The sequence below is a fragment of the Gekko japonicus genome, unplaced genomic scaffold (genome assembly GCF_001447785.1).
Source record: "Gekko japonicus isolate JY-2015 unplaced genomic scaffold, Gekko_japonicus_V1.1 scaffold4611, whole genome shotgun sequence".
Taxonomy (NCBI): Eukaryota; Metazoa; Chordata; class Lepidosauria; order Squamata; family Gekkonidae; genus Gekko; species Gekko japonicus.
This window is the reverse complement of record NW_015163751.1, coordinates 54,701-74,672: the sequence shown is the minus strand read 5'-3', so window position 1 is coordinate 74,672 and position 19,972 is coordinate 54,701. Positions and strand designations below refer to the sequence as shown.

The 19,972-nt window shown below is 45.8% G+C and overlaps 2 protein-coding genes across 2 annotated transcripts in view; one reads left to right on the top strand and one right to left on the bottom strand.

Annotated features, from left to right (window-relative positions):
* Nucleotides 1–864: 864 nt before the first annotated feature.
* On the bottom strand, nucleotides 865–14,401 carry LOC107107588 (17-beta-hydroxysteroid dehydrogenase 14-like). The gene is made up of 9 exons (XM_015407894.1): nucleotides 14,363–14,401; nucleotides 10,250–10,286; nucleotides 9,023–9,123; nucleotides 8,120–8,186; nucleotides 7,198–7,286; nucleotides 5,136–5,240; nucleotides 3,663–3,730; nucleotides 2,222–2,318; nucleotides 865–1,056 (listed from the first exon to the last, which is right to left on the bottom strand). The coding sequence occupies exons 1-9, from the start codon at nucleotides 14,399–14,401 to the stop codon at nucleotides 865–867; spliced, it is 795 nt and encodes a 264-aa protein (XP_015263380.1).
* The window catches only part of LOC107107586 (17-beta-hydroxysteroid dehydrogenase 14-like), a 21,132-nt gene continuing 15,559 nt past the window's right edge, over nucleotides 14,400–19,972 (top strand). Inside the window, exons 1-2 of the mRNA XM_015407893.1 lie at nucleotides 14,400–14,541; nucleotides 19,010–19,054. Of these exons, the coding sequence (XP_015263379.1) occupies nucleotides 14,400–14,541; nucleotides 19,010–19,054 (187 nt within the window). The remainder of the gene's footprint in view (nucleotides 14,542–19,009; nucleotides 19,055–19,972) is intronic.

Genomic DNA, 19,972 nt, shown 5'->3' with positions numbered 1-19,972 from the left:
ATGGAGAACAGACAATCTCGCTTACACTATCAGAGTCTGGACCAGGTGAAGCTGAATCCAAGATGGCGCTGCCATCTTTCATTCTGGGACCGGTAGACATGCTGAATTTCTACTTGCCCCTCAGATGTTACAGGACTGGAATCCCAGGAAGCAGGGTGGCCAATGGGCCTCGGGAAGAATGTCCTGCCCCTCTAATAGAGGCTTCAGGTGTGGAAATGGGCAGTTGGAGCTGTCCATGGGGTGGAAGTGCATGACCCCCCCCCCGATATCTGATGTGAATGAAACCAATACTTAAGTAATCAGTGAAAGACCAGTTTGAAAAGAAGAAACCTCTTTCTGCTCACAACATCCTGTGTGGCAGCCTTAGGTTGTGTATCTGTGATTGGCCCAAGGGCCTCCAGTGAGTTTCATTGCTGAGTAGTCCACCTAGTCCAATGCTAAATGTCTCTTGCTTTGTTTTCTTTGGCTACAACACCTTTGTGGAGCTCTTCTTCTTGGAAGGATGACTTTCCATCTTTGGATGATTCTGCATCTAGCATTCACTCCACATTTTCTCAACTGGGAAGGGAAAGTGCAGCTCAAAACCACATTCAAGTGCTGTACTGACTGCAAAGTCACCCCCGAATGGCCATAAATCTATGCAGAAGGTACCATAAAACCCGATGATCAAAGAAAGTGAAAGTGGCATGGAGTGTGGAGGGTACCATAAAATCTGATGATCAAAGGAACTGAAAGCAGCATGCAATGCAGATGGGAATTCCTTTTCCAATGTGGATTTCGTAAAACAAGAGAGGGAAAAGTCATTGCAGAATCAGCCAATGCCAGCTGTATTCTTAGCTTTTATTTCCTCTCCTATTTTCAGTCCTATTCTTTGCTGGAGGAACCCTGTGAGTTCCTACCCCCACTTGGCTCAGGCTTCACCTGGTTCTTCCTCCCAAAGCCGAGTTCAGCTCCGCCGCTGAGGACAAGATTCAAACCAGTGCAGAAAGTACCATCTGCAGCCAGGAACAGGACACCCAATGCCACTTCTTCGGGGGTCCCAGGACGTCCCATAAACTATAAATACACAAAAGGAGAGAAATGTAGTATTCTATACTCTTCGGATGTCAGGTAAAATTATTAGTTCTCAGAAGCTGAAGCTGATTGGGGGCAGAATTTCCTGGTTGCAGAATTCTAACTTTCAATTTTTGTATGCACAGCCCTTATTGTTACGATGTTAGATGTGGTAGAACTTGGGTTGCCAGTTCTAGCTTGGGAGACATAGCAGCGCCTGGGGAAGGCAGGGTTTGGGGAGGGGAGGGTACCCAGCAGAGATGCTTCTTCCTACACAGGAGAAGCTGAAGTCTACCAGCACCCACCCTCAGCAGCCACGCTAGGACTTCTGTTTCTCCACCCTCCAGAGCTGCAGCTTTCACCTGGCTACTGTCACCTAGGGTGATTCCGCACCAATGCTTTGCTCCCCTTTCCCCCCGGGTCTAATTGGCCCGATTCTATGCATGCATGGACATTTATAATAAAACATTTATTAGCCACCTTTCTTCCTTACAGTGCTCAATGGCTTACAATATAGGTAAATTACATAAAATAGAATATATAAAGTCCAAAAAACACACACACACACACACACACAAAAGAATCACAATTTTGGCCTGCAAGTAACATAATCAAATGCAGTCTTCAGCTACTTCCTAAACACTGAAAGTGAGGGGGCCAAGCACACCTCCCTGGGGAGGAGTTTGTTCTAGAATTGTGGGGCTGCCACTGAAAATGCCCTCTCTTTAGTACTCACCAAAAGAGCTCCTTTGATTGGTGGGACAGTAAGGAGAACCTCACACTCGGATCTTAATTCCCCTGCAGGAACATTTGGAAGAAGATTCTCCAGTCCCAACCCAGGAGGGCTTTGAAGGTTGAAAACAGCCCTTTGAATTGGGCTTGGGAATAGATTGCTAGACAGTGTAAATGCTATAGTATTGGGGTGTCATGCTCTAGATAGCTAGTCCTGACCAACAGTTTAGCCACTTTGTTCTGCACTAGCTGCAGCTTCAGGACACTCTTCAAGGGTAGCCCCATTCAGAGCTCAATGCAGTAGTCCAGTCTACATCTAACGAAGGCATGCATCACTGTGACTATGATCTGATTGAACCCGCCCCGAGGATGGCCACCTGAAGGAGAACCCATCATCTGCAGCAGCACCACTCCAGTTTCCCCACAACACACTTGCCTGACTATAGGTGTATTTCTGTATTGTCGCCTCAGGATTCGGTGACTGATTTGCGAACCTTTTCGTCAAAGGAGTCCAGATATAACCTGGTGAGATGCTAGGATTCAAAACATTTGGACATTTAAAAAGGGCAGGGTTACCATGGACCATCAAGAAATATGACCCCAAGTGAATGAGTTTTGAAGAAGTGTCTTTCTTATTATGGCTAGAAAGATATCAACTTCCACGACAACCTTAGCTTTTAGCACACTATATAAACTGTTTCAGCCCCTCAGCATGACTATTCATTTATACATCCCAGGAAAATACAGCATGAAATGCAGGCTCCGAGACTGTAGTCCACAAGGAACTGAATCATTTGTTCACGGCGCAAGAAAAAGCAGTAGCAAACATCTCTTTTTAAATCCATTTTTAAAGGACCTGAGGGTTAGTTGTACAAGCTGAGGGCCTGAAAGGAATTACTGGGGGGGGGGTGCTATACAACTTGAAAGTATTATCTCTGTCACCACATCTCCTTCTCCATGATTCTTAGTGGGAGGTCTTCTCCTCACCCTGTCTCATTTTCCCCCTTTGACTAACTCTAAGCTGCTCTTTACATTCTGGGCTGCCTGGAGGAGAGTCAGTTCTCTTTGAAGCTAGTGTATCCCCTCAGTCTCTTAATCTTCTTCTAGTTAACTGACAAAGCTGTACTTTTCTGCACATCTGGGGGAGACCCGCTAGTATGGAGACACCCCTCCGCACCTTCTCTATCTCCAGGTTCTCCGGTTTTGGTGCTTTGGTGGCATCTAGGGTGGCCAGCATCAAAGGTGGCACCTGGAGAACTCCTGCTGTTACACTTGACCTCCAGAAGACAAGGGTCAGTTCCCCTGCAGAAAACGGGCTGCTTTGGGGGGGTGGAACCTACTGAGGTCCCCCCTCCCCAGGCTCCACCCCCAAATTTCCGAGTATTTCCCAACCCAGAGCTGGCCATCCTAGTGGTATCACAGATGCTAAAGTACAGTTTTACATTTAAAAGTACGTCCTATGCATGGTCTTAAGGAACATCGGATTATTCCAGTAGATTTGAAAATAATGGGATTCATTTCAAAAGTTTTCATTCTAGAAGATATCATATTTTGGGCCTAGTCTATTTTTTTTGTGTTTCTGTGCTCACAAGTAGCAATATGGGAAAGGGAAAAAAAATATGGGGACTTTTGACCACTTATACCTTCTCAAGAAAAAGTAACCCAGCCCACTTGTCTAGATATTAGACTCTTACAGTGCCAGTTCCCTGTTGTTATTATGTTCTCCCTCTATTATCTCTTTATTTGTTTTAGCGAAAACTTTGCCTGTAAGCTTGCCTGGAGCCTTGGGGTATGGAGGACCAGTCTTTCTTTCCTGGGAGTATTCTGCTAAGGACACTTCATATTGAGGGTTCTGTATGGAGAATAATCACTTTCACCTGTTGACTCGTACTCCGTATTTGCTCTCATCGATGGCCAGGGCTTTGGTCATTGCAATTATAGCGCCCTGCAAGAGAAATGAGCAACAAGCAGGGTTGCCAACTGTCCAGAAATGGCTCAGCCTCCTCCTCCTCCTCTTACAGTCTGATGTGTATTAAGAGAAGGATATTTTTTAATGATATGGACATAAATAATGCCCACAATCCATGCTGTTACTCAACTTCTATTAAAGGACAAGCCATTTTTCTCAAGGCCTCTTGACAACCCTCGGTGAAGTACAGGGCAGACCAATGTACGGTGCCTTACAGTTATCTAGACTCAATCTTGGCAACCCCAGTGAAGATAGGAGATGAGGTGGTGGGCCAGACATCTCATCTCTGAATAGGGTTGGTCCTGATAGATTGAAGCAGCCTTTAGGGGTGCAGGTTAGAGCTAAGGAGACCTTGTCCAATGCTGAAGTAATACAAAAGCATTATCTGAAAAGGGGATGGAATGAGACTCTCAGTAGTTGTTCTTTGTTCCTGATGAAGGACCAGAAGTCTGAAACACTGGGAAAATTAACTAGGAAAAGTGTTGGACTTTTCTTTTTTGGATATTTATCTTGTATATTTATTCTTTGGCTTCTGCATTTTCCTATGATGGATTATATGGATTTATTCCAGACACTATATGCATTTCGCTTTGATGAATTCTCCTTTGTGAATATTTTGTGGGAAATTCAGCTCACAGGTGTTTTTTTGTTATTCTTTGCTACTTTTTACTGTGTGCTGTACTGTTGTTGTTGTATATCACCTTGTAAATAACCTTCCCATGAAGCCTCTATTCAAGGGAGAGGGCATTCCATTTACTCTAAGTGGTTTGGTTTTCTCAGGTAAGGGTGAAAGATGCCAGATTTTTTTTTCCCTTTGAGGCTTCTTCAGTCTGATAAAGGGAAGAAAGCAAACAGACTTTCCATAAATCCTTTACTGGTTACAGACTGGTCTTAGACTCATATCTGAGAATTGACAACTGACCTGAAAAAATACCAACAGGATCTCCTCCTGTGCCTTTTGGGAGCAAGAGAGGAAAATTTGCAAAGCAGAGAGAGTGGAGACACTGGTCAAATCTGCACTTGCATTTCTAAGTCAGTTTTGTGCTGCTGTGACGCCATCATTCTCTATGCTTGTTTGAACGTTCTTTGGAGAAGATTCATTTAAACCAGTGCGGAGGTGCAATGACAGTGGAGCCGCCACAAGAAGGTGATAAACACATGCAGACATGCAACAGTATGCTAGCTCTGTTGAGCTGTGAAAACGAAACCAAATGTAGACAGCTTTTTTGAAGACAGAGTCAGAAGGCTGGGACACTGGTGGGAAAGACAAATGCAGATTCGACCAATATCACTGGCTGTCTCCATGCTGTGCAGACCTTCATCTGCCAGCTCAAGAGCAGCATTAAGAAAACAAGGGATTCTGTCCTTGGGTCACGATTACCTTGCTTGAGACATACGACGCACTATCCTCCTTCCCAAGCATACCAGCGATGCTACCCATGCTGATGATGTTTCCTTTGGTTTCCCGTAAGTAAGGCAGCGAATACTGTACTCAAAAGAGAAACAGAAACAGTGTGCCCGATCTCAACAAAGACAACTCATGAAGCTGCATTGGCTTAGAATTGTCCATTGGCAGAGACCCTTCCCAGCACAGCTAGCAGAAATCCTTCCAAATGGAGTTGGCAGGGATGAACCCTTTGGGTGCAAAGCTGGTCCTCGGCTGTGGTGTTATCGGTCAGACCCCTCCTCCCACAAAGGGGCAGTTTTAATAGGTAGAGGCAACAATAAGCACCTTTCTAATATCATGGTATAGGACAGTGCCTGGTCCAAAAATGAAACAAAACGGATGCAAGTCCATGAGAAACAAGCCTGGGCAAGTATTTGGGAAGGTGAGTCAGAAGCAGCTGGCTGGCTAATGCCCCCCTCCACGCCCCGGAGAAATGCATAATTATGGGACACTGCGAAGCGGGGACCTGCGATACTCACGGAGGGGGGAGTATTCCTCACAGCTCCCAGGTGCCCAGCCTGCTGAAGCAGCAGGAGTTCCACATGGAAGAAGAGGAGGAGGTAGCTGCAGGTGACCCCAGCAGGTGGGGCCGCCTGGCCCACCAAGGCTTCTACCCCCCACAACAGCCATGGTGGCGAGCCCTGCATGGCTCCCAGCCACCCAGCCTGCCACGGCTCCCCCCGTGGAAATTGTGGCGAGCCCTGTGTGACTCCCAACAACTAGGCCACCAAGGTTTCTCCCCCACCCACCAACACCAGCAATGGTGGTGAGCCCTGCACAGCTCCCAGCTGCTGGACCTGCCAAGGCTCTCCCCCCCCCCGACACCGGCAACAGCAGCGAACCCAGCTGCCAGTTCCCAGTGGTAAATGCATTCTCTGCTCATGCTCAGGGAATGCTCTTTTACTTTTGAGGGGATTGAGTATCCTCTGTAAACATGTAAGATTTTTCTGCACTCCTGGGGAGTGCCCCAAGTGTGCTAATTTTTTGCTATTTTTAAAAAATGTATGTATGTACCTGGAAGTCTTGTGCACCTTTGGTGACTGAACCCTACTGGGGGCATAGAGGGTATTCAGAAAGGTAGCTGAATAAAGCCTGGCCCCCGCCCCTTGGCTCTGGTATTTCAAAGAGGTCTCCCATCCAAGTACTTGCCAGAGTCGACCCTGCTTAACTTCTGTTGAACCAATCTCATCAAGTCCAACCTTATTTCCTCTGCACCCACTTACCATAATTAAGCAACAGTTAATCAGTTCTATTAACCAAACCCATTAGTTCTTCCCATCCAATACTTGCAGGGTCTTCAATCTCCTTTCACCCCTTTTGTCCATGTTAGGAAAGCCCATCAGGCTGTTGTTTTTCTGGCAAATACATCAACCTTCCTCAGGGTATGTTTTGCCCTATATCAAGAGCACCCAGCCTCCTGTGCAGCATGTTTGTTGTGACCTGGATCCTCTCCCACAACCCCACTTTGTTGGGTTTCTTCTTCTCATCATGAAACACTGGCCATTTCGCTGCTTCTGCAGATCTCTTCCTTTAAGATTGGTAATTATCGGTCTTCCCTGAAATCACTTCTCCCCTTTCCTCCCTGTGTTTCTCTGAGCTAGCCTTGCATGTGTTTTTTTATCTGTGTATGCTTTTTGCTCATTTTTATTTCTTTTAAAGAAAAACCTTTCTGGTTGAATATGTGCCTGATTTATTTGAGAGTTCTCTTAAGGGAAAATCCCCATAAACATTGATTTAGAATCCCAGCCTCCCCCACTTGCTCTGTCTCCTTTAAGCTAATTCCCCCAACTAATTAGGACACTGCCTCTTTGGGTAACAGTGAAGCCATGGCCCATACCTGGTGTTCTGATTTGGGTAGGAGAGAAGTGACAGACACAGTTATAGCCCTACACCTCTGAGTACCCTTCCAGGTTTTTTTCCAATCAACTTTAAACTGCCAATGAAGGCAGCTGCCCTCAGGGAAGAGGGAAACTCCTTAGAAGTTAGGAACACTCACCTTGGATGCTAACAAACAGCTCACAGCATTGAGTTTCATGAGGTTGCAGAAATCTTGGGCAGTCACATCATCTGTTGTTTGGAAATGATCTGATTGCGAGAGGATTTTAAATGGAAGTGGATTTCACAATGAAAAGACACACAAACACCCAGAGAGCCCCACCCCTGAAATACATTGATGGATTCCGCACTTGTTTTATTGTTCAAGTAAGACTTGCATGGAGTAAAGCCAAAAGTCAAACATAATCATCAGATCACCTGGAAGTAAGAATAGCCCTACTGGGTCCACCCAGTAGTCCTGGAGACCCTTTAATACAGAGGCAAACCATATGCCCCAGAAGGCCCAAGCCTCTCCTTGTTACAGCCCTGGGGTTGCCATCCTCCAAGTGAAGCCCACTTTTGACATTGGGGCATGTGGCATTATACCCCAATGAGGTCCATCCACTCCCCAAATTCTGCTCTCCCCAGGCTCCACCACAAAATCTCCAGGAATCCCCCAGCCCAGTGTTGGTAACCCAACACAATCCCCTGCCACTGGTCTTCAGAGAGTTACAGGCTCTGCATGTGGAGGTTTCATTTACCATCAGAGCTCACGGGCCCTGATGGACCCATCTACTATGAATCTATGTAAGACTTCAATTAAACTAGAGGCCATCACTACATCCTTGAACAGCATAGTCCGCCAGTTGATTCATCTTTAAATAAAGAGGCACTTCTTTCAGAAATTATTAGGGTGAGAGACACGGGGCTGAGTTACATGGCTACTGTAATTTCCTTAATTTCTTTGTGAAGAGCTGCCTGAAAAGCTATAGTTCCTCAAACCCTTTACTGAATATTGTTTGAATAAACAAGAAACGCTCTCACATCCAGACACATGCATCCCAGGAATTCTTCCCAGGCCTCAAAGTTTGAAGGTCACTCACCATCTCCAGTATTGTTCACCAGACAGTCCAGACATCCATAACGTTCTACAGTGACCCGAATCAACCTCTGCAGGAATAAGGATGAAGAGAGGCAGGGCAAGGATAACAGCAGCATTAAGAATCCTCCAGCCCCAGAGCTGCAAGGTTAGAACTACCCTGGGCTGCATCTGTTCCAGGTGTTTGGTGGAAGTGCAGGAGACAGGGAAGGATGGGTAGCAAAGGTGCCTGGGGAATAGAGGAGAGGAGCCATATGTGGCACGGGGGACAATGCCACATCGGGCTTGGGGAGAGAGTGCAAGCCCAAGCCAGAAAGGACAGTAGGGGGAGTACCTCCTTTCTAAAGGGACTTCTTGTCTGGTGGCAGAATGCTGTCCTGAGGTTTTCCTCCTAGAACAGTCTAGAACTTTCTGTCTCTCACCTGGTAAGGCAACTATCTAGTTTGTTAGTTCCACAAATAAAACTTTCTTTGCTCTTAACCAGTTTAGTGTCCTTACAGCTCCATAAGCTTTCTGCTATAACACCTCCAGCCTTACTGGGCCCAGAGGCAAGGAGGGAAGGTTTGCGGCCAGCTTCTGAGCCCTTCCCATTGTCAGACTCCAAAAAATGCTTGCAGAGGGCATGCTATGCCAATGTGGACTAGAAACTTGAAGTTGACAGTGAAATTAAATGGAATCCCCAAGAATAGACTTAAGCAAAGGAGAGACATGAGCCTTCACAGATGACAAACACATTCTGAGTTTATGAAAGAGGAGCATTAATCAAGAGGAAAGGCCCAGAACAACAGGGTCATGAGCATTTAGACACCTGAGAATTAGAATTAAACATGAGATGAAAGGACATCTCTTGGAAATGCTGAAGAAGAACCCCCAAAGAAGCACCACTCTTCACCCAAGTTTAGCCTACCTTAATGTCTGACTCCTTTCGAACATCACAGACCTGGAAGTAAGCATCCCCTGGGCACCCAGAAGCCTGCAAGTCCCTCTGAATTGCTCGCCCCTGTTCCGCTGCAAGGAAGGGAGAACAGAACAGTTGCCAGCAGGAGAAACCTTCTAACCCTGCCTTTTTTTGCCTATCCCTACATCTTTTTTCCAACTGTTTTCTAAATGCATTGAAGGCTATTGCTCTTCTCTCTTGGTGGCTTTCTCCATTTGGAGAACGGTAGGCTAAAAGGGCTGCAAAATAAATAAATATATTCTGTTTTAAATGGGAAGGGGGTCCCATCTGGGGTTGCCTACTGGAACAGGGGAAGACAAAGAACGTGGTGGCTGACGAGTAGACAGATCCTGTGCAGCAAAAAGAAGGTCTGATGATCCCACGTTCCATCAAATGCCTCCTTCTCTGGGGGTATTTGCCAGCACTCTACTCAAGGATGAATACAACTTATTTGTCTTCTCCCTCTCAAGGGCCTTGAGGAGAAGATGGGAAATGCCACTTTGACCACAGTCTTCTCATTCCCATTTACTTTCATCTCCAGCTCTACTACCCTAAACCTCATCTTTTCTTTATATTTGCTGATCTGAGATTAGGGGCTGGATCCTGGGGTTGTATCGTTCCTGGGCCAGGAGTTCTACACTGGGCAGCCCTCTGTTGCTGGCAACACACTCCATGCAGACTTCTGGTTCTTACGTTCAGGGCTGTCAATGGCCTGGAGCCAGGGTCAGTGAAGGCCCTCCTCCTCCCTCAGATAAGAAATTCTGCTTCAAAAGCCCTGCTCTCCATGCCGGCAGAGGTGATGTGGGTGGTGATCAGAGAAAGGTGGATTGCAGTGGAACTTGACCGATGGAAGGCTCCCCCACCCCCTTGGGCCTCACCTGGCCAAAAGATTTCTTTTTACCTTGGCTTTTAATAACGAAGTTGTTCTTCTAAAATGGAGTTTGCAGCCTGCTTCTATCCTAAGGCCTGTTTTATGAGAATCATTTTAAGCTGCTCAATGTTTTGTTTTTGTACTTCTGGGTGGGCTTTTTAATCCTTTTTTAAATTCACACTCTTTTATGCTGTGTTATAATTTTATGGAGTTGAACTTCTGCAAGCTGCCTCAAAAACGTTCTCTGTGAAGGTGGCATACGCATTTTTTAAAACAAATAAGGGGACCCTGTTGTGGTTGGGTGAGGCAAAGGGCTCTAGACTCACCTTCAGATGCTTTTGAACAGAAGACCACTTTGGCTCCCTGGCAAACTGGAGGACAAAGAGAGAAAGGAGCACAAGGCAAGACTCAGAGGTCTGGCACACACAGAGATGGACATCACAAGGTTGATTGATCGATTTAAAAAGCTCACTTGCCCCATTTTGGTCTCCATCCCTTCCAAAAACAACCCACACAAACACTTGGGGGGGGGGGCTTCTCTGTTTCAGGAGGGGCGGCCTTCTACAGGCAGATCTTCTCACCAAGAACCAGGGGTCATTTCGTAGAAAAAGAGGTGCAGGAGCTCATTAGCATAACTTATTTGCATATGCCACACCCCCTGACATCACCAGAAGTGTGTCAGGAGGCAACACCCACCACTCAAGCTCCACTGGACTATTTTGAATTGCTAGCTATGGGGGGGGGGAATGTGCAGATCTGCCCTCACAGAGGAGGGAGAGCTTGTACCTGAATAAAACTTGGTCTTAAAGGTGCCACTGGACTGTTTTGGACAGGGGGGGAGCTCTGCAACTTATCTGGCCACTTCTTGCTCTGACTGAGGGCTGCTGGGAGCAGGGGGTGGGGCTTGTTGCATGTGCTCGCCCCCTGGGCTCTTTACTGCCGGAGTTCCACTCCTGTGAGCTCCTGCAGGAAATGAGCCCTGCCAAGAACACACCATCAGACTGTCTGTGATTATGCCCCCTCCCACAAGCCCTCCAGGAAGATAAGTTTCAGGTGGGTGGTTGTGTTGGTCTGCAGGAGAAGAGCAAGCTCTGAGCCAAGTAGCACCTTATAGGCCAACAGGTATTTGAGAGTCAAAGCTCCCTTTGCTGAATATATGAGTCTCAAAAGCTTCGACCGTGGAAATCTTGTGGGTCTATTAGGACCTACTGGGCTCAGTTCTTGCTCCCCAAACCCCTATTTCTTGTGCATGTGGTGCGTTCAGATTCCAGTCTTTCAGTAATGAGTTTAGTTTATCCATTTCTGCTAAATTCATAATTTTGTCAATTACTTCTCTATCTCCGGGGATTTCTTCTGATTTCCATTTTTTTGCAAAAAGAATCCTAGCCGAAGTAATTATTAAAATTATCAGACATTTATTCACATATCTCAATTCCTCTGGTAACATATTAAGAAGATAACATTCTGGATCTAGTTTTAGTTCTATATCGGTAATATCTATTATAATTGCCTTAAAGATCAAAGGGAAATCAGTCAGGTTGCCATAATTTATACAGTTTTTGAATAAGTTTATCGTTGGAAGACAGCCAAATCTTAACAAGTTCGTTTTTGTTGCTTTCAAAACCTTGAGATTTATCTTTGGTGTATCTTGACTTTAGTTGTAAGTATTGCCACCATGACAGTTGAATATTATGTTGCAACAGTTTTTCTTCATTTTTCAACTCGTTCTTCTCATCTAGAAGTATTTCATAACCTTCTCTATTATTTTTATTGATTAACGAGGGTTTCATAAATGCCTCTAGAGGCGACACCCATTTTGGAATTCTTATATAATATCTTTCTTTTATAGAGTTCCATATTTTAATCAACAATCCTCTTATTATATGTTGGTGGAAGTTAGAATGAATTTTGTCCTTTCCATACCAGATGTATGCATGCCACCCCATGCTTAGATCATGTCCTTCTAATTTTAATGTTCTCACATTTTGTCAATTAATCCAATCCTTGATCCAGCATAGAGCAGCCGCTTGGTAATAAAATTTCCAGTTAGGAATTCTAAGACCTCCATTATCTTTGTTGTATTGTAGTAACTTCCATTTTATCCTGGCTTTTTTTGAATTCCAAACAAACTTTCTTGTAATCTTATCCATTTCTGTAATTAACTTGTTTTTCTTTAAAATAGGAATATTTTGTGCTAAAAAAAGGAATCTTGGTAATATATTCATCTTTATAGTAGCCATTCATGTCTTAAACAGAAGTGAGCTTGACCAGTTGCCTCCTGGTTCTGCCCATGCTCTCAACTGGCTGGGGAGGTCTGTCTGGACACTAGTTTGCATAGAGATTTCTCCCACCTCTTTTTACGGATTCTTTTTAGCACACTTCTTTCCCTTTATGAATCTTCTGTAGTGGCATTTTTCTGTTTAACAACATATTTTCAAACTATCTTCTTGACCTGTTGTGGTAACATGGATGACCTTACTCCATACTTAGTTTACTTTCATACACCTTTATGTTGGTCTTTGATTGAAGCTCAGTAACTGAACTTGTCTCCTTCGCTCCATTTTGTCAGTGGGTTCACTAGGGGATGATCTGTGAATATAATTTTAATCATTTAGCACCCTAATTTAATTAAATTAAATTGTATTTAAAAGTAAATCATTAGGTGTCTCTTTACCAGCACAGGCTAGCAGCAGAAGCACAAAATAAACCTCACTATGGTGAGAATATGCAGGAAAGGGCAGGAGTCTCAAATGTGTGCCAAGTCTCAGGGACAGGAAACATTACATTTTAATTGTATATACAACAAACTTGATAAATTACACAAAGAAAAGGGGTCCTGATGAATCACATTCACACCTGCAAACTAGGGTTGCCAATTCTTTCCAAATACCTTCTTGGGCTACTGTAGAAACACAGATGAGGTTAGTGCATACTGAGTTTATTTTCAAACACTTTTATGTCATCTTTATTGAATTAATGCCAGAAACTGAAATTGAAACAAAAGTTGTCTCACTATCGATGTTCCCTCCATCAGTGGGTTCACTAGGGAATGATATGTGAATATAATTTCAATTAATTTTCCCCTCTAATCTTCCTCCTTCTTTATTTGTTCACTTATTTTTTCATATTCCTCTCTCTTTTTCTTTTTCCTCCATGTGTCCTGGCTAATAAACCAGCCCCTTACATAGGCCTTAAATGTATCCCAAATTATGTCAATCGCTGTTTCTCCTTGTTTATTTCTTTGAAAAAATTCCTGGATTTCTACCTTCATCTTTGCTATAAATTCCCGATCCCGTAGTAGTCCCATATTAAGTCTCCATCTTGGTTTTTTGTATCTATCTTTCAATGTAAAGTAACGGGTTGTGATCTGCAAACGTTTGCGGTAGTATTTCTACTTCTCGTATCTCTTGTACCCAGCTAGCAGGTGCCCATATCATATCTAATCTCGACCAACAATTATGTCTAGCCAAGTAGTACGTGAAGTCTCTCTTCCTCAAATTCCTAACTCTCCATAGATCTGTTAAGTTATATTCTTCTACCATTTCCAGAAAAACTTTTGGAAAAGTCTGACTTTTCCTTTTTCTACCTCTATTTAACTTCCTGTCCCATTCTTCATCAAATACCGCATTGAAATCCCCCAAAATACAGATATTTTCCATCTTTTGCTTTTTGATAAATTTATATACTGTTTTATAAAAGGGCTCTTGGTTCTGATTAGGTGCATATATATTTATGATCAACATCTCTTTTTCTAGTCTCCTTATTTTTACTGCTACCATTCTACCATCCTCTGCCGCATATACTAACTCTGGAGAAAGGTGCTCTTTCACAAATATTGCCACTCCATTCTTCTTCTTTTTATCTGTTGCTACAAACTCTTTACCTAGTTTTCTGCACTTTAAATATTTTTCATCATTTTTTAAATGTGTGTTTCCTGTATTCCTATCACTTCTGCCTGTAATTTATAGATCTGATGAAAAGTTCTATGTCTTTTCTGTGGGCTATTTAGGCCATTTACATTCAAAGATACAATTTTAAAACATTTATTCATTGCCATTTTTATTTTTACTTTTTAACGTGTTGTCCTCTGATTTTGTATCGAAACCTCGTTAGTATGTGTGATACTGTTTGCTTTGAATTTGTGTTTCTTTTTCCTCTTTTCACTGGTTTCCCAGTGTTCTCCTGTTTTTGTCTATCCGTCTGTTCGGTGGGGCAGGTGGGTTGGCGAAGTGGGCGGGTGGGGGAGGGAGGGAGAGAGAGAGAGAGAGAAAGTGGGGGGAGAAGGGAAGTGGCTGTGTTTAAGATGGCTGCGGCCACGGCGGCAGGCAAGCGCCGCTGCAGAAGCAGCAGACGGAGCAGGAGCACACGGCTCCCTCGCCTACTCCCCCTCCCCACTCTTATCGAGGAGGCCGGCGCCTCCAGCCACTCATGGATCTCACCTTCTGGCCCACCAGATAGGCGAGTAGCACCTCGGCCATGGCGGCGACCTCCGTGTCACCTGCGCGGAAAGTTGCCTCCTGGCCCTCGTCCGTACCCGCTGCCGCTTTCCCTTGTGGCGGTCCGTTGCGTGAAGCTACGTCGGAGGCGGGACTCAGACAACATGGCCAATGGAACCTGGGTAAGCCTTTGAGGGACAGCTCAGCCGGCCAAACACTGTGGGTGCGCATTTTCTCTCCGCTGTGTGAGTTTGCATCTTATACAATTATATATAAGGGAGAGATGGCATCGTTAAAGGAACAGCATCTCCAGGTCAACATGAGAGAAAACAAAACAAACAAACACCGATTCAGGTGCGTCCTTCCTGTTTCATCTCAATTTACAGGTAAATACTTCTGCTAATACTTTTTACTCACTTAAATTGTCTTTGCCCCACTAACTCTCATCCTGCTACTCTTAATAGCCACTTCAACAGGGCAAACCACTTCTCCCCACCTTTCAGAGCAGACAAAATTTTTCCCTCAGCCCAACCTGCTTTTTACTCTTTTAGCAATCAGAATGGATGGATTTTCTTTTCTTTTGTTATACTTAATTTCAAAGCTTTTCCAGCCATCTTCTAGCGCATCCCAACGGCGACTCCTCCCGTTCTCATGGCCCCGCTTTCACTCGGCATTTCTTCATGCCGAGCCTTGCCTTTGCCTCTCACTTCAGGGTCAAAGCCCGCCACACTGGGGATTTTGCCTACCCCCCCCCCCGATGTTTAGCTCATGCACCCCTTGCTTTCGCTCTCTTTTCCCGAGAGCATTTTAAGATGTTAGTTGCCGTCTAAGAAGCAAAGTTAGTTATTTTAAGCAGGCGCCGCTCGCACACAGCCCTGATCCTCGCAGAACCCATCAGAATTCATTCTGTTAAGAGGCTTTTTCTCAGCCTTCTTCATTACCTGGTTTACCAGGCTGAAGTTTCTTCCTGTTCTGTTTTGGTCCCTAAGGTGCTACTTGGTTCTTCTGCAGACCAATGTGCCTACCCTGGGAAACTACCCGCAAGCAAGCGCTTCCAGGACATTGGCCAAAGGACTACAAGAGCTGCCTTACGCCAAGCCAGATTTTGCCCAAGGGCAGGATTGTCAAAAAATTGTAACCTGAATAGTAAGGCCCTGAATTGAGAGGTCATCACTCACCTTCAGGATCTGGATTGGGTTGCCAGGTGTCTGGTATTGACCCAAGCAGTCAGGGAGTTTCACTGATTGTCAATAGACAAACAGAAAGGGAGTTAAGAGGGAGAAGCAAATGAATCCAGGCAGAGAGTTTGGAGGTGCAGAGAAGGGAAGCTGTAAGGCCAGGAAGAGGGCACCAAACCCAGTTCAATCAGGAAGGGGAGCTCCCGGTGCAAACTTATTTTCATGTATTAAAGCCAAACAGCAACAACACATTTATGGCTTCTCTTTTCCTTGAAGTGTTTTTTTCTTAGAGGATGAGATTTGGGATCAGAAAAGACACAGTTGTTAGAGAAGAGGAAGTAAACACAAAACATCAACAGGAGACATCTAATGAAGTTCCACCATTTCCTGGACTCTCTGTCCTGGTGCACATTCATATGACCACCTACAGCCTAAATAGAGAAGTGACATTCCAGGGCTTAGCTCTCGCTTACACTATTAGAGTCGGGGCCGGGTGAAGCTAAATCCAAGATGGGGTTGCTGTCTTTCATTCTGGGAGAGGGAGTTATACTGAATTTCTACTTGCCACTCAGACATTACAGGACTGGAAACCTGGGAATCAGGGTGGCCAACAGGCCTGGGGGAGAATGTCCTCTCCCTTATGTGTGGAAGACCCGTACTTGCCCATGTGCGAGCGCAGGCTTTTGCCCATCCCCCACATCCTCAGATGGAATCATGAGAGTGAGAGAAGCCTATGAGGGCACAGTGCAGGAGCACTGCCCTATCAGAGATGGCTGGATGCTGGACCTAGCTCGAAACTGGGGTGGGTTTGCCCTGTTAAGAAGCCTGCTTCGCAGGCCCAGTGCAACCCGTGCTTAATCGGTATAAATTATGCAGATCAGCTTGTATGTAAATAAAGTCCCAGTTTAACCCATCATTTGTGCTGTGTTTCATTCGAGGGGTGGGCGGGCAAATGGGCAGTTGAGGATTTCCAAGGCATGAAAGTGAATGACGCCCCCTTGATATTTTGTGTGGAACAAATCGATACTAAAGGAACCAGTGAGAGACCAGTTTGAAATGCAGCAACCCTACCTGCAAGAATAAAGTACATGAGTCTTCTTTATCAGTGTGGCATCTGAGCTGGTGTGTCTTAAAGAGACTTTTTGGACTCTGCCTTCCCCCCAAAAAAGCCTCAGGTGACGCACATGGCTCTCCTCTTTCTGCTCACAACATCCTGTGCAGCAACTTAGGTAAAAGCCATTTACCGGCTGCGGTCACACGGAACATTAGCCACACTAGAGAGACGGAAGACAGGTGGAGTTTCCGGGCCTGATCTCACCGGCACATCTGGGAATCGTAGCACTCCCATGGCTCAACCGAGGCTTCCCGCCGAAGACGCACGGCAAAAAACTAGTACCTCAGAGGTACTAGTTTCCGAAAACCGCGGGGCAAGGGCGGGCATCTGATCGCGTTTCCGGTGGCATCCGGCGCCCGCCCATGTCCCCTTGCAAAAAAGGGGGTTTTTTTTCCAAGTCTCCGTGGATGCGCACAAGCACCCAACAGAGCATGCGCAGGTTTGGTGTACACACACAAAAAAAAACACTTTGCCTCACAGCGCGCTTCTTTGTTGCGTGCCGGATTGTCCTGTGATCGACACCTCTCCCTACCCACGGGACCTCCACGGGACCTCGACGGAACCTCCATGGGAGGTCTGATCGCTTAACCGCGCGTTAGTTTGCCCCGGGGCAAAGAGCCACGCTCCCCTCCCGCATTTTCCTGGCCGTGTGACCGGAGCCACCATAGAGTTTTTGACCAAATACCAGAATGTGACCAGAAGTGAGATTGGTCTCTGGGCCACTTTCCTTCTTCTGTTAAATCCCCACCCTGCTTCCCCACTGGCAAGGACCTGACAACCCTAACCTTGAGGCTAGGATGAAAAGCCCAGGTGAGAAGAAATGAGGCTGAATTTAAGGAGATGGGGGCAAACATTTTCTTGAGGAAGGGATTTTAGTGAAGAGGGAATGGGTGGGAGGGGACCCATCCCTCCCATACTACAAGAAATATCCTCAGCAGCAAGGTCATGAATGGGAATCCAAGGAGACTTGCTTCCTACATAGATCTTGTTTACTGCTTCTTCAGTTTAGGCCTTTCAGCAATGAAGCCATCCCTTGCAGCAAACACAGGAGCTTCTGAAAAGCTCTCCCACCACATTATTCTTCTCCCAGTTCAGAAAGGACCAACCCTCATGCTCCACACCCCACAGTGAGCAGACGAGCCATGGACACTCCCCCCAACTAAATAAGTGGCACTGCTCCACCCAAGAGCCTATATAGGCAAAGCTCTACAAGATTTTAGTCATTCAGAGAAACAGAGGCAAACAGCTGGCATGGCAACTTGGCTGCGTTACCCGGGCAAGGTGGTGATTGTGACTGGTGGCACCTCAGGCATTGGTCTGGCCATCGTGAGAGAATTTGGTGAGAAAGGAGAGAAGTGGGCATGGAGGAGTGGGCATGTTCTGCCAACAGGGGCTGGGGTCAAGACTGCCTGGAAGACTCAGGAAGTCTTGCTCCCTACATCTCTAATCTGGGGTGGAGAGAAACTGGGAGGGAGGGAAGTCTTCTTTATGTCCTCAGAGGCATTTTTGTCTGTCCTGTAAACACAAAAAGGACTCATGTAGTAGTATCTTCTGACCTAAGGTCTTGTGAACTTGAGGCTTTTCACTTGCCTTTGATGTTCCACAAGACACTTTCTTTTGTTATCAAAAGTAATAAGAAATTAGTGTGTGTGTGTATGATGCAAGAACTATCCCTATTACCTGTGGTTCAGATTCTGGTAAAGGGTGGGCAGCTCCTATTTTCTAGGCAAGTGAAGCTGCACCAGCTGAACTTCAACCTGTTGTAAAGCTCTTGAAGTCCAGGCTGCCAGAATACAAGGTAGCAATCTGACGGATATGAGGACGGTGAGCCTGTGGACAGAGGCACTGGGTGTCCTATATTTCCGAGCTTTGGCACAGCAAGATTTGAGCCCAAAAGTACCTCAAAGAGAAGCAAGATTTCCAGAGTATGTCCGACTTTACGGACTCAGATATCTGACAATTCATGGAGCTTTGCCTCTCAAAAGCTTCTCCCATGGAGACCTTTTTGGCCTTTCAGGTGCTCCTGGACTCTAATCTGGCTCTTCTACTGAAGAGCACCATGGCTGCCCACCCGAAAGGGGTCTTCATGGAGGGCTTGGGAAGGGAGGGGGCTTCTGCTCCCATCATTAGAGAGGGTTTGTTCGGAAGATCTACCTGCAGAAAGCTGCCCCTCCTGAGACGGAAAACAACCCCGCCACACACAAAAAAGTTCTCTGAGGTTGTTAGAGGTCCTGAATGGGGGGTGGGGAGGTAGAAATTGAGTCTTTTAAACAAATGAATACATCCCGTGCTGTGCATCTGTGACTGAGCCAAGTCTCTGAGTTTTGTCTTGTGTTCCTTTCTCTCTTTGCCCTCCAGTTCGCCAGGGAGCCAATGTGGTCTTCTGTTCACAAGCCTCCAATGGTGAGTCTAGAGCACTTTTTCTACTTCCCCCCCCTCCCATGACAGGGCCCTCTTATTTGTTTCAAAAAGGCATTTCCCTCCTCAACAGAGATCCTTCTTGAGGTAGCTTACAAAGTAAAACTTAATAAACTCTTTAAAGCAGCATATATTGGCCCCGGTCACACGGCAAAGTTGCCGCGGGAGAGGCACGCATGGTGGGTGGATTATCCGGGTGCGATCACACCCCAACATCTGGGAAGTGGAGTGTACCCATGGTTTACCGCCGACAATGCACGTTAAAAAACTAGTACCTCCAAGGTACTAGTAAACGTTTGCCATGGGGTGCCTCCAGACGCCCATGGTGTGATTGCACTGGCATGCGGCATTTCCTTCCGGTCCCTCATCTACCCGCCGGCGCCGAGGGAAGGACCGGTGGTGTGTCGCCGGCACATCTAATCGTGTAATCATGGATCAAACTGCGCCAGGGCAATTAGCCATGCTTCCCCCGGCCTGTGTGACCGGGACCATTGTTAATTTAAAAGATTAAAACCCTAGCCAGTGCATTAAGTAACATAAAAGATTTTGTAAGCCTGAAATGATTTTCATAACAGTCATTACCCTAAAATGTCAAAAAGAATTTTGAAAGAACTACTCCTTCCTTACAAGTTTGGGTAAAAAGAACTGTTTGGGGCAGGTGGGGATCAAATGGGATGCTACTTAATCGGTCAGGTACCTCTGCCGGTGCCAACAAGCATGGGCGACTCCAGCAAGGGGCTTTTTCTCAGGAAAGAAGCAGAGATGGTTTACCTTTGCCTTCCTCTGCAGAGCCTTCCTTGGTAGTCTCTCGCTCAAGTACCAGCCATGCTCTTAGCATCCACGATCTGACGAGACTGGACTATACCAGGCCACCTTTCCTCCATATTGGGTCAGGTGCCACCA